At 38.9% G+C, this 13,371-nt stretch overlaps 1 protein-coding gene across 1 annotated transcript in view; it reads right to left on the reverse strand.

The window, feature by feature from the left end:
* Nucleotides 1-13,371, reverse strand: part of POLN (DNA polymerase nu) — a 312,741-nt gene that overhangs the window by 49,544 nt on the left and 249,826 nt on the right. The window contains exons 18-19 of the mRNA XM_027836282.1: nt 4,600-4,731; nt 1,100-1,210 (exon numbers count right to left, since the gene is read on the reverse strand). Of these exons, the coding sequence (XP_027692083.1) occupies nt 1,100-1,210; nt 4,600-4,731 (243 nt within the window). The remainder of the gene's footprint in view (nt 1-1,099; nt 1,211-4,599; nt 4,732-13,371) is intronic.

The following is a 13,371-nucleotide window of genomic DNA, read 5'->3' on the forward strand; positions in this document are numbered from 1 at the left end:
AGGGAAGTGATTGTTGAAAACTAAAAACAAAATAATTTTAAAAAGAGATCAGTTTGCATCTAAAAAGAGTATAGAGTATTCTAACAATCATGCCAATTTTTCCCATTTTAGAGGTCCAGACAATCTACCATTGGCTGTGGAGGCCTATGGAACATCTTTGTTTCATTGCTTTGAAATGTTCTTGTGCCTTATCACTAGGGTTGTATACTCCAGGTGTTCAAGTGTCTGCAGGTGCCACTTTTGTGACTGGTCACACTTTAATGTTTAATTTTTTTTTAGTTTTATTGATATTGGGTCACTCCCTTGGTAATGGGAATTACTGACTCATGATGCTTATTTTTAAAATTAAAATTTTATTTTATTTTCAACAAAGATCTGCCTTCTCTTCCTCCCACTTCCTCCTCTTGTTCCCTATTAAGAAAGTAGAAAAAACAAAATCCCTGTTACAAACACTTATAGTAAAGTGAAATAAATTTTCACATTGGCCATGTCTTAAAAATATGTGTCTCAGTCTGCACTCTGAGTCCATTACCTCTCTGTCAGGAGTTTGGCAACATGCTTCATCAAGAGCACTCAAGAATTGTCGTTAGTTAGCTGGCCATCATCATTTGTGGCTGCCCTTGAAATATTTCACAGTCAACTGACTTTCCTGCCACCTGTTAGATGCTACTGCTTCTCAATGATGTGGCACTTGGGCTAGTGCTCCTAAGTGTGATCTCAAGCTCTAGAGATTAGTTCACTAAGCTGCCCCAGTGTTAATGATCAGTAATCAGTACTAGTTTGATAATCGAGAAATGGAATCTCTAGGGACTATTTGCTAGAGTAGCTGACCATCACTCAACTCTTGTTGACTGTTTGTTGCAGTTAGCTTCTACTGGCTTGAACATTTTTGTAAGATCTTAAAAATTCTCATTCTAAAAATTGTTGACAAGGCAATCAAAACAGGCCTTTGAGAGGAGTCATAAATACACTGGAAAGCACTATTAGAGAAGCAGAATACATTAGCAAACTCACACCCACCGAGAAATTAATTTAGCTATGTTTTACTATAACAGATCTGGCAAATTCAAGGAGCAGGAATTAATGGTTATTGTTTTACCTTGGACCACAAAGTTTACTGCCTGTCTTTCTGCCTGAGTCCTCAGTCGGTAATCCTTTGCATTAATATTTGGCAGGGGTCTTCTGCGTCCCATGATGGAAACCACATATCCTTTGGTTTTATGAAAGAGAAAACAGGCACAATGGATAGGTAATTAGAAGTAGAGTAAGGACATGAAGTATAGACACATTACTGTGCTTGTATACTACACAGTAGGGTGTAGGGCCAGAAGGGACCTTAATGATCATTTAGTCAGCCCTTCACACAGGTCAGGAAACTAATGTCTGAAGAGGGGAAAGGATGAACTTAATCACTTCTAACCTCCCCTCCCAGGGTAGCTTGCTCCACTTTGTTAATTTTTCTTTTAATTGTTAGGAAGTCCATCCTTACATCACATCTACATTCGACTCTTTGTAGTTCCTACCCATTGCTCTTAATATGTCTGTAGAACAAGTATAACCCTCATTTACATGCTTCAAATACTTGCAGACATCTATCAAGTCCTCCTTAAATCTTCCCTTCTCTAGGTAAAATATTCCCAGTATTTTAACCATTCCTCATATGGCATGATTTCGATCTCAAGGCCCTTTGCCATCCTGGTTGTCCTTTTCTGAATGATCATAAGTTCCCATGGGTTCAATTATCATCTCTATGGAGATGATTTCCAGATTCATATATCTAGCCCTAGTCTCTGACCTGAACTTCTTCAGTCCTGCATCAGCAACTGCCTTCTGGATATCTCAAACTGGCTGTCCTGTAGGCATCTCCAACTCCACATGATCAAAACAGAACTCATTACCTTTCCCCTGAAACTCTCCCCTCTACTGAACTTCCCTCTTACTTTTGAGGGTACTACCACTCTCCCAGCAACCTTGGTGGCATCTTCAACTCCCCACTTACACTCACCCCACATATCCAATCCATTGCTAATGTTTGTCATTTCTCCCTTCACAACATCTCTCAGATACGTCCCCTTCTGCACTCACATAGCTGCACCACCAGTTCATGCCTGCCTCCCCTCACACCTTGATCATTATAGTAACCTTCTGGTTTGCACTCAGTTTTAAGTCTCTTCCCAATTCAATCCATCTTCCATTTATTGCCATGGTGATTTTTTTTTTAAATATCAATTCTCAAACTTTTTGGTCTCAGGACCCCTTTTACACTCCTTTTTTTTTTTTTAGTTTAGCCCCTTTTACACTGTTAAAAATTATAGAGGACACCCTGAAGAGCTTTTATTTGTGTAGGTGATATTTATTAATATTTATCATATTAGAAATGACAACATCTTAGTATTGTTATGAAAATCATTTTGACCTGGCTCTATCACACTTGTCTATGTTACACGTCTTCTCTTCTACCACAGGATTAGGGCTGTTTGGTCTAGCCTTTGTGGACTTTTTACTTCACAGGACTTTTGCAAACTGGTTGCATAAATTGCTGTCTTTTCATTGAATTGGAGATCTTTGGAAAAGTTCTAGGCAAACAATAAGGAGATTGCCTGAGGCAACAAGAATGATCCCTTAGTTAATTGGAATTTTGGTCTGGCCCCTACCCCATTTTCCTGACCTGCAGATAGAAAGTTTTTCCTTGTACTGCAAAAAAGTAACCAGTAACAGCATGCCCCAGGGATGCATAGAAGCCAATTATAAACAATCACAGGAAGATGTTGGAAATGCTCTTCAAAAATCAAAAATGTTTCCTGAGAAACGATTACTGTTGCATTTCCTCAGGAAACCAATTTTATAACACTGAACTTTCTTTACGATGAGTGATAATAGCAACTGCAAATCTGAAATTTTATTTCCCCCATGATTTGTGGTAAAGGGTAATTTCTATACTCCTGACCACTGGCTTTACAGATGGAAGGGAGACCATCTATTCCAAATCCCTCCTTTTAAAGATGAGGAAAGTAAGGCCCAGAGAGATTTGTGACTTACTAAATGTCACCCAAGGAATATGTAGCAGAGCAGGGATTCAAACACAGAACTCCTAACTTGAAAGCCAGTATCCTTTCCACTATCATGTGCTACCTTTCTTTCTCTAAAAACATTTGAAAAATTCTGAACCTGACAAACACCAAACAAAACGAGCATTTCCCTATACGCTACAGACAGAAGGAGGGGTTTATACGTAAAATTGTGAATCTCAATCATGTAGTTTTCAACATGTAACATTCAAAGCTGATCTGCTTACCTACGATTTCTTCAAGTCTTCTCTCTCATAAAGAATGGTCTAATTGCCTCACAGAGGCTTTGGAGCTGGTAGTCATCTTAAAGGCATTTATATAGTTTAGCCTCCTCATTTTATGGATAAAGACAACAAAGACCATAGAGGTAAAGTGACTCGTACTCAAACCTCAGTCTTCTGACTATTACCTCCAAGACTCTTTCCACTATACTATAACTGCTTCCATTTTGGGGACATTATAAATAAGAAGATCCTAACATTCAAAGCTATGTTAAAATGGAATTCCTTACATTGGCAAGCAATTATCTTTCCATCAGTGGAGATACTCAAGAAGAGGCTGGACAGTGATCTGAAAGGGATTCTGTAGAAAGGACTTGTCCATTGGGCAGAGAGATGCCCTGTTTGCCCTTACAAAATAGAGCTAGGAGCACTGAGATGTTAAGAAACAGAGAGAAGTAGATTTTAGGTCAAGGTAAGAGAATACACTTCTAACAGCAAACACTATCCAACAGTTGAATTAGCTACTCTGTGATGTAGGTGTTGCTCATCACTGGAGGGATCCACCAATGATTCTGAATCAAGATCCAAGTGAGAGCTAACAAACAAAAGTGCCAGCCTGGGTTGGTATCTGGGGTTTTTTACCGCGGCAAAATTTAAGGTTGAGACAAAGTGAGAAGGTGGTTACAAAAGTGATGATTTAGGATGTAGAGGTAAGATATGAGGCATACCAGGGAACTGACAGCAGGTTCATCTCGTACTCCTAAAGCTTCAGCTTTTAATGTATGTGTACCCTATTTCTGTCAGGTGTTGACATACTAGTATGGTTCTAGGAAAGATCTGCCAGTCCCCTTCCTGATTTAAGCCTGTGAGCTCATTCACTCATTCATACAACAAAAACATATTAAATACCTATTATGAACAAAGCATTTTGATAAAAACCAGGAAAGATAAAGTCCCTGTTTTCCAGGAACTTATCACATAATAAAGGGATAAGATGTAAACACAATTATATATACAGTATTAGATAATAGGCATATTAGAAAGATGAAAAGTGGTGCATGAGGTTAGAGGGGGAAGATTTCCTGAAGGAAGTGTCATTTGAATTGGACTTCAAAGATTTTGTAGGAATTCAATGGGGAAAGAAAGAGAGGGAGGACATGAGCACAGGGAACAGTGGAGAAGTAGAAAGGAGTATGCCATGTTTGGTTCACGTTTATTTGCGACACTCATCAGAGCAGAGAAGCAACAATATAAAATCTGTTATTATTGAGAAAGAATAGAAACACAGGGAAGTGGAAAGGTTTAATTACCTTTTTGCTGGCACTGCATGATTGTTTCTCTGGTAAAGTCATGGATTTTCTTGTATTTGTGGAGAAAACTCTCTATAAACTGACTGGCTTGAAGAGCAGTTACTCCAAGGCAAGTTGCGAGTCGTTCTTTGCCTTAATTATTGATAAAGAACAAAGAGGGAGAAGACTTAAATGGCATCTCACACACAATGATGACGAACCTGTTCACTAGTCAGGGCAAGAACCATTCTATTTATTCAGAAATTGGACTTTGTTGATTCTCAGCTGTGTGTCAAGAAGCAGATCATTTGATTACTACAAATTACTTTGGGCTCACCTTAGTCTAAAAAATTATGGAAGCCTAAAATGATAGATCATCTCCAAAGTCTCTTCCAGCTTTATACACTATGATCCTCCATGATCCCATAGGAATTCAAATGGAAAAAAAAAGACTAACATTGAGCTACAATGCCTTCTCATACATACTGATAAAAATGTTGCTCTTAAAGGGGTCTTAGGAAGTCATAAATGGGTAGTCCCTTTCAAAGGAGGATGAAGGCCTACATGGATTGTATGACTTATACCATATGTCTTGAAATAACTGACGAATGCAGTTAGGACAACCGAGAATGAACAAAATAAAATTTCATTTTTCAAGGTCTTTGGAACTTAATTAAGACTATGAAATCTTCATGAAAAAGTTATAATTTATTTTGCTACATTTTTGAGATTCCATTTCTTATGCTTATTAATGTTTCTTCCTATTTAATGTCTATTACTCCCAGTGAGATCTTGGTACTTTGAAAGAAAATTCAGTCATTTATCACAATGTACTATCACTCATGGCACAGAGTTGGTCCTCCAAAATACTAGGTTCACACAGATTGGGTCTGATCCTTGGAGCCTGATCTGTGAGTTTCTCTCTTTGATTTGTTACCTCCATCTGGAGTACTACTAGAAAATCTTTAAATATACTCATATTTAACTCATACTCATAAATAACTCACATCTAGGTTTACTAGATATAGGTAACAAGGTCCCCACCTCTTAATCAGATATTCTGACTACTTTTAAATAAAATCACATATCAGACAGTCTTGGTGTCACCCTACAAAAATATGCATAAGATTCACAGGATCCTCAGTACAGACACAATGACACATAAAGTGAATAAGAGTGGTATAGTGGAAAGAGTGCTGGATTTAATTCAAGAGGACTTTAGTTCAAATCCCAGTTCTGCCAATTATTAACGATGTTACCTTAAGCAAGTCATTTAACTAGGTCTCAGTTTCCCTATCTGTAAAATAAGGGGGTCAGGCCAAATGACCTTTGGGTTCTCCTCCTGCTCTAAATCTATGAAAACATTTAAACAGCTCATCAGCTGAGCCCTAGAAAAGAACTGAACTTAGGGTTGCTATTGGGGCTTACAATCTAACATTCTAATGAAATTACTCTCTCCCAAAGGGTCATAAAATTGTAGTAGGGTATTGTGGCTTAGATTTCCTTTAGACAGTAAATATACTCTGGGGTCTGCTTAATATGCAATTTTTTTCCCATCTTATGTCATCCCTGGACATCTCATTGGCCTTGTTCTCCAAGTAGGACTCTGTGCAGAAATGATGTAGATGATCCTTCCCCGCCCCACTTAAGAATCATTATTCATGAGGAAATCCACATTGCTCTGGAAGATCTGATCTCTACCCTTCCAATTTAATATTTTATTTTCACCCAATTACGCGTAAAAACAATTTTTAACATTTGTTTTTAAAAATTATTGAGTTCCAAATTCTCTCCCTCCCTCCCCCTCATTAAGAAGGCAGGCAATTTGATATAGTTTATACATGTGCAGTTATGCAAAACATATTTCCATGTTAGTCATATTGTGAAAGAAAACACAGACAAAAAAACCAAGAAAAATAAAGAAAGTAAAGAAAAATCATGCTTCAATATGCATCCAAACTCCATCAGTTCTTTCTCTGGTGATGGATAGCATTTTTCATTATAAGTGCTCCAGAACTGGATCACTGTATTGCTGAGAATGCCTAAGTCATTCACAGTTGACCATCATACAATATTGTTGTCACTGTATACAATGTTCTTTTGGTTCTGCTCATTTCACTTTGCATCAGTTCATGTAAGTCCTTCCAGGTTTTTCTGAGAGCATTCTGCTCATCATTTCTTAAAGCACAATAGTATTCCATCACAATCACATACAACAATTTGTTCAGCCATTCCCCCAATTGATGGGCATCCCCTCAATTTCCAATTCTTTATCACTAAAAGAGCTGCTTTAAATATTTTTGTACATGTAGGTGCTTTTCCTTTTTGTTTTTTATGTCTTTGGGATATAGACCTATGAGTGGTACTGCTTGGTCAAAGGGTATACATGCATTTTATAGCCCTTTGGGTATAGTTTCAAATTGCTCTACAGTTGAATCAGTATACAACTTCACCAACAGTGCATTAGTGTCTCAATTTCCCCATATCCTTTGACCATTTATCAATTGACGAATGACTAATTTCTACAAATTTGACTCAGTTTTCTATATATTTGAGAAATAAGGTCTTTAATTAGAGAAACTTGCTGTAAATTTTTTTTCACAGTTATAATTACTATGTATATTTCCTTCCTTCCTATCTTCCCCCTGTTTATCCTGTTCTTTGTCTCTCTTTTCACCCTGTCCATTCTCAAAAGTGTTCTGTTTCTGACTTTTACCTCTCCCAATCTACCCTCCTTTCTGTTGCCCCCTTTCTCTTAATCCCTTCCTATCCTACTTTCCTGTAGGGTGAGATAGATCTTTATACCCAACTAAGTATGTATATTATTCCCTCTTTGAGCCAATTCTAATGATAGTAAATTTCATATACTCCTCCCACCTCTCCCTTCTTCTCTTCCACTAAAAAAGCTCTTTTGCACCTCTTTTATGTCAGATAATTTACCTCATCCTTTCAGTCTGAAAATGGCCAAGCAGAAATTTATACATTCAAAAAAAAAAAAAGAAAAAACAAAACCAGAATGGCGAGAAGAGGTGATTCCATATTTTGGGAGCTGAGATCCTAAAGCAGGTGCCCTAGCCGCAAATACTGAAGCACAGGGCAAAAGGAAAAGCAGAGATCATTGTTCAATCTGATATGACCTACTAATGATGACTCTCTTAATTAATGAGCAGAGACACTCTTGGAGGAGTCCCCTGGATTGCACACATGCTTTCCTCAGCCCATCCTTCACCTCTCCCCTCCCTGAAGCCTGGAACATAGCAAGCCAAGACCCTGTTTTTGTAATCAAGGTACTCCAGCACACCAGGAGGAGACATTTCATGGTGGCCCACATTCTACCCATCACCAGCACTCTAAATTCTATTTCAAACTCTGCAAAGTATCTATTAGTTTAGCTTTGCTGAAGCAGCATTCTCTAGGATAACACTTCTACTTGTCCTGGCTCCCCAGTCTAATCCTTGGGCATTCTGTCTCATTGCTTTAGTTGCAAGTAGTACATTCAAACTATCACCTCCTGAACTGTGAGCACTCTTCTCATTGCCCCTCATGACTTCTTAGCCCCACTCCTACTCACTTCACCTTTCTCCTAGTGCATTCCAGGGAACCCTTTGGTCCAAACTCTATTGTCTACAAACTGCTCTAGAGCCTGGGCTCATCCCTACTCTTTCTTACTCTTATTTTAGTACAGATAAAGTTTTCACAACTGTCAGTCTGGCACCTTGGGAAGAGTGTTTCTAGAGGGGAGTAGAGACCATTTGTAAACAAACGGTGAGTCATTAGCTATGATGTTTATGAAAAGGATAATTTTGTTGCTTTTAGCTGCGGCAATCGGTGACACCAAAGTTTCCACCCCAAACCTTAGTGTCTAATTTTCCCATTGTCCCACAACCCTGACAGCTGGAATTACTGTGTGTCTGCTATTGTTTGCTTGGAGGGGCTGTGTATCTGTGTCTTCTGTTTGAAACTGCTCCAGAAAGGGCCATATCATAGGGTCAGCTTGACAGTAAGAGAAGGCATTGCCAAGCAACCCAAATGGAACTCTCGATCTGAGATTCATATAGGCCTTTCTGAAATGCCATTAGGACTTTTCTTTTTAAACCTATGAGCTGTTGATATGATGAAATAACTTATATAAAACTGACACTGGGTAGTTATAAAAGTTGGAATCTATTAAAATTAAAGCTTAAGGGATAGGAAACTTCAAGAATCATCTTATTGATTTCCCTCCACAATAATTTTTGCACCCTATTTCCTCTTTGACACTTTCACTGCTGGCCCTCATCACCTCTTGCCTGGACTAAGATAACTGTCTCCCTGACTTTGGTCTCTCTCTTTCCAATCTCTCCTTCACTTATCCTCCCAAATAATCTCCCTAGAGAACGTATCTGACTGTCATCCCCCTGCTCAAAATACCTCAGGGGCTCCCTATTGCCTCTAAGATAAGATACAAACTTTTCTGTTTGTCCTATAGGGCTACAGACTCATACCACCCAATCCCCTAAAATCCCTATTATTTCATAGAATTAATAACTCCTTTTCCTTGCTACCTCTCCCAACACTTTCATCCTCATCCTTCCAAACCCTCACTTCCATCTCCTTTGATCCTTCCCTCAGAATGTTCCCTCTGGCACCCTTTTGTCTTGTTGACAAGTTCTACTCCATCCTAGAGCTCTTTTTCCCCACAATCTTTCCAAATTGTTTCCACAGAAACCCTGGCTTTCTCCAGATGATCACTCACCCCTATTCACTCACTCCAGTGCTGGTTGCTCCTTTACTTGTGTGCCCAACACACTGGGTGAGAAGGAGGAGCATTCCCTGCTTCCCATCAGCACTTTCAGCTCCTTCCTCTGCAGAAATATCTCAACAACTGGACTTATATTTAGGTTAGCTCCACCTATCAGTATCACCCTGCTCAGATTCAATTCAATTCAGTTCAACAAGTTATCAATAGTGCGGCACTAGGTAAGTGCTGGAGACACAGACAAAAACAAAAACAGTTCCTTATATTCTACTGGGAAAACACACACATATATACAGGTAAGTATATATACATACAATATAGTTACAAAATAACATGGGTGGAAGTGGATGGGGGGTGGGGTGGGATGGGACAGATCAGAAAAGCCCCATATACAGAGTTATACTTGAGGTGAGCCTTGAAGGAAGCTAAGGAGTCAGGAAGAAGTAGGAAAGAACATATTTTGGGCATGGGGTACAGAAATAGTAGATGGAATGCCAGGTATGGGGAACATCTAGTTTGGCTTGGAATGTGGAGTATGTGAATTAGGAGTTATGGGGTCTTTTTTTTTTTTAACAGTTAACAAAAAGAGATTTACTTGGTCATACCAGGAAGATCTTTAATGAGGACATGCACTGAGGATACCTTAAGCTGATTCAGCTAAGCAAAACTCCCCTGCTTGAGCTGCTTTTCAAAGTGCACCAGCCAAGCATCAGAGTGTACTTGGAGCTCCTGGTGGCTATTTTATACTCAAATGTCCAGAAAGTAATGTCAATAAGCATCAACCTTTAGTTCTAAGCCAATCAAGTCTTGAAGTTATTTTTAATACCTTGGGGGGAGGGCGGAAACTAATTCAATTAGAATAGGGGAGAGGAGTTAGGGTATTGCTAACACCACAATTGTTCCCTTGGTGGAGTCCTTATGGTATTCTATAGCAGTAGTGTCAAACCTAAATAGAGATCGATCCTTTTGCTGCATATTGACTTAGAAAACCACAAATTAACAGTATCTGTGTTGTATTTTATTAAACATTTCCCAATTACATTTTAATTGGTTCTGCGGGGTTCCCCTGTGCAGGAGTTTTACGCTGACACTTCCGTTCAAGAACACGTTCTACCATTTAAATGACTTTACGGCTGTTACCGCTCAATTCAATATGCGTATTCAACAATCATGGCAAGTGTATAGGCAAGAGAAAAAGAGAAATACAAAAACTAAAACGTGCAAATTTGTTAAGAGAGTTTTGCTTTTCTTATCTTTTTTATGGGGGGAGGAGTAAAGGAGAGAAAAAAAGGCTTGTTAATTGAAAATATATATATGTATATATATATGTGTGTATATATATATATACACACATATATAAACATTTTTAAAATAAAACAATGCAAAAGCTCCTGAAAGAGTGACTGGCTATGGCAGAATGAAAACTAGACACCACAGGTTTCACCCATGGAATCGTCTTAGCAGGGGAATGGCATGGTTAGAACCGTACTTTAAGAATATTAGTTTGGCAGTCCTATGAAGAATGGATTGTAGATGGTTGTAATAGTCCAGGTAGGAAGTGAAAAAGACTTGAATGTAAATAAGACTGGAGAGAAGAGATAGATGTGAGAGACAGTTTGAATAAAGAAACAACAAGTTGGCAACTGATTGTATATAAGGGGTAATGAAAGTGAAGAGTTAAGGATAATTTCAAAATTGTGAACCTGAGTGGCTGAAGGGAGGGTGGTGTCCATCTTCGCTGCTGTCATCTATAGCCTTCCTTTTTCAACGAGTTCACTACCTGCTCACAGTCTTCCTCTCCATAGCTCCTGCCCTTATGCTTGGGGACTTCATGTTGATTTGTACATGAAGATTCTAGCCTGTCATTTCATTGACCTCTTCAATTTCTATCATGTACAGCTTTACTCTAGTTAAGTCATCCACTGAGGAGACCACAATTTATCACCACCTTCTAAAATTCTCCTCCATGATCTTGAACTTTTGGAATTCCTTTACCAATCACAGGATCTAGATCTGGAGCTGGAAGGAAGGGTGGCAGCCATCCACCCTAATCTGGCATCTTACATGGGAACATTGCAGCTCAGAAAGGGCAATTGGTTTCTCAAGGTAACACAAGTGGTAAGAAGTGGAACCAAGATCTAAACTCAAGTCTCATGATTCTAAGGAATGTGTTCTTTCTGTTATTCTATGCTATAGTTGGTGCTTCAGTCTCTTTGTCTCAATCTTCCTGAATCCATTTTTCTTTCTCCCCATGATTTCAGACACTCCACATCCCTCCCTATTCTCCCAGGCTATCACTGGGTGATGGAGATCATTTTTGCTCTGGCCTTATTTCCCCCTTTTACAGTCATGACTCCATATAACCATTTCAATTGTTCACTGTCCTCCAACTTTGAATCCCTTGTACTCTTGTCCTATCACCATTTAGTCTCCCCTTCTTCTGAACTTGGGGTTACCCTAACAACCTACCTTCTCCACTCCAATTCCTAAAATACAGACCACTACTGATCATATAATTGTACCAACTGGATCCACTACAAATTTGTGTATAAAATCTCACTGTTGCACAAAAATACTTGTATTCTTCCATGAATGCTTCTTTATCATGTTCTCTGTGGTGGTTTTTCAAATGATCTATCTCCTCAATGTTGCTACTTATCTTTTAGAGAATGAAATTGCTTCCTGGAGAAACTAAGGAACTTCCTCATTATTCCTAATCTCAACTTTAATCCTCAAAACACTTGTCCTCTCCTCCTTTGCTCTAATCTCTGAGGGAGGTGGCCCTTCTTGTAAAGGCTCACCCTTCTACTTGTACTGTGGATCTCATTCTCTTACGTTCTTTGGTTGCATTTCTGTTAGATCATTTCCCTACCTCTTCAACTTCACCCACTACCGTTCTATTGGCTCCTTCCCCTCCACCTGCACAATAATCAAGTCTTACTTCTACTTAAATAAACCTTCATCTGACCCTATAATTATCTCCTATAGCTTTCCTCCTTTGTCTGATAAACTCCTACGAAGAGTCATATACAGTTTCTGCTTCCTTGTCTTCATTACTCACTAATTTTTCAAACGCTTACAATTTGGCTTCTGATCCCATTATTCTACTAAAGCTGCTCTCTCCAAGATGACAAATTATCTTTTACCTACTAAATCCAATGGCCTTTTCTCATCCTTCTTGACCTTTCTGTACCTTCTCACATAGATTATTAACCCATCCCTCAGAACAGATTCTCCCTCCTTTGGTTTTCATGACATTCCTTTCTTCCAGTTCTCTTCCTACTTGTCTGCTCTTTTTTAGTCTCTTTTGCTAGATCATTATTTATCTTCTGCTCCTTGAGCATCTCTCAAATACCCCATTATCTCTTCTCTTTCACCTCTATATTCTCTCCCTTGGAGATTTCATCAGCTACCATAGGTTCAGTTCCCAACTCTATGAGGATGACACCCAAGTATAAATATCCAGCCTTAACCTCTTTCCAGAATTCCAGTTCTTCATTACCAACTGCCTTATGGACATCTCCACCTGGATGTCCTACAAATATCTCAAATTCAATGTGTCAAAATCAAGACTCATCATCTTTTTTCCTAAACTTGGCCCTCTTCTGAACTCTCCTATTTATTTTGAGAGCAATACTAACCTTCCAGTCACTCAAGTTCACAATCTTAGAGTTGTCCTTGATTTTCTTCTTTTTCCTCATCCCTGTAACTATTCAGTTTCCATGTAATGCCATTTGAACCTCTATGGTGCTGATGTTGATAAAGCAAGCTAGACAGTCTTTACTTTTGAGCAGCTAACATCCTAAAGGAGAAGTCAACACATAAAGGCAAGCTAGAGAAGGAAACTAGAGAAGGACAAATGCATCAGCATAATGTTGCAATGGATGGGACGTGACATAGAGGCCTGGTTCACCTATCAGAGCCCAGCATCCCAGGAACACAGCATGAAGTTCCAATGAGAGAGGGATGAGGAAGATGAGAAGGATGACTAGAGTTTAGCCTCAGTATGGCTACTAAAGGGGCAACTCATGAGCAATCCTTAAAGGAAGATACCC

The sequence above is a fragment of the Vombatus ursinus genome, unplaced genomic scaffold (genome assembly GCF_900497805.2).
Source record: "Vombatus ursinus unplaced genomic scaffold, bare-nosed wombat genome assembly UNPS02014818.1, whole genome shotgun sequence".
NCBI classification, from domain to species: domain Eukaryota; kingdom Metazoa; phylum Chordata; class Mammalia; order Diprotodontia; family Vombatidae; genus Vombatus; species Vombatus ursinus.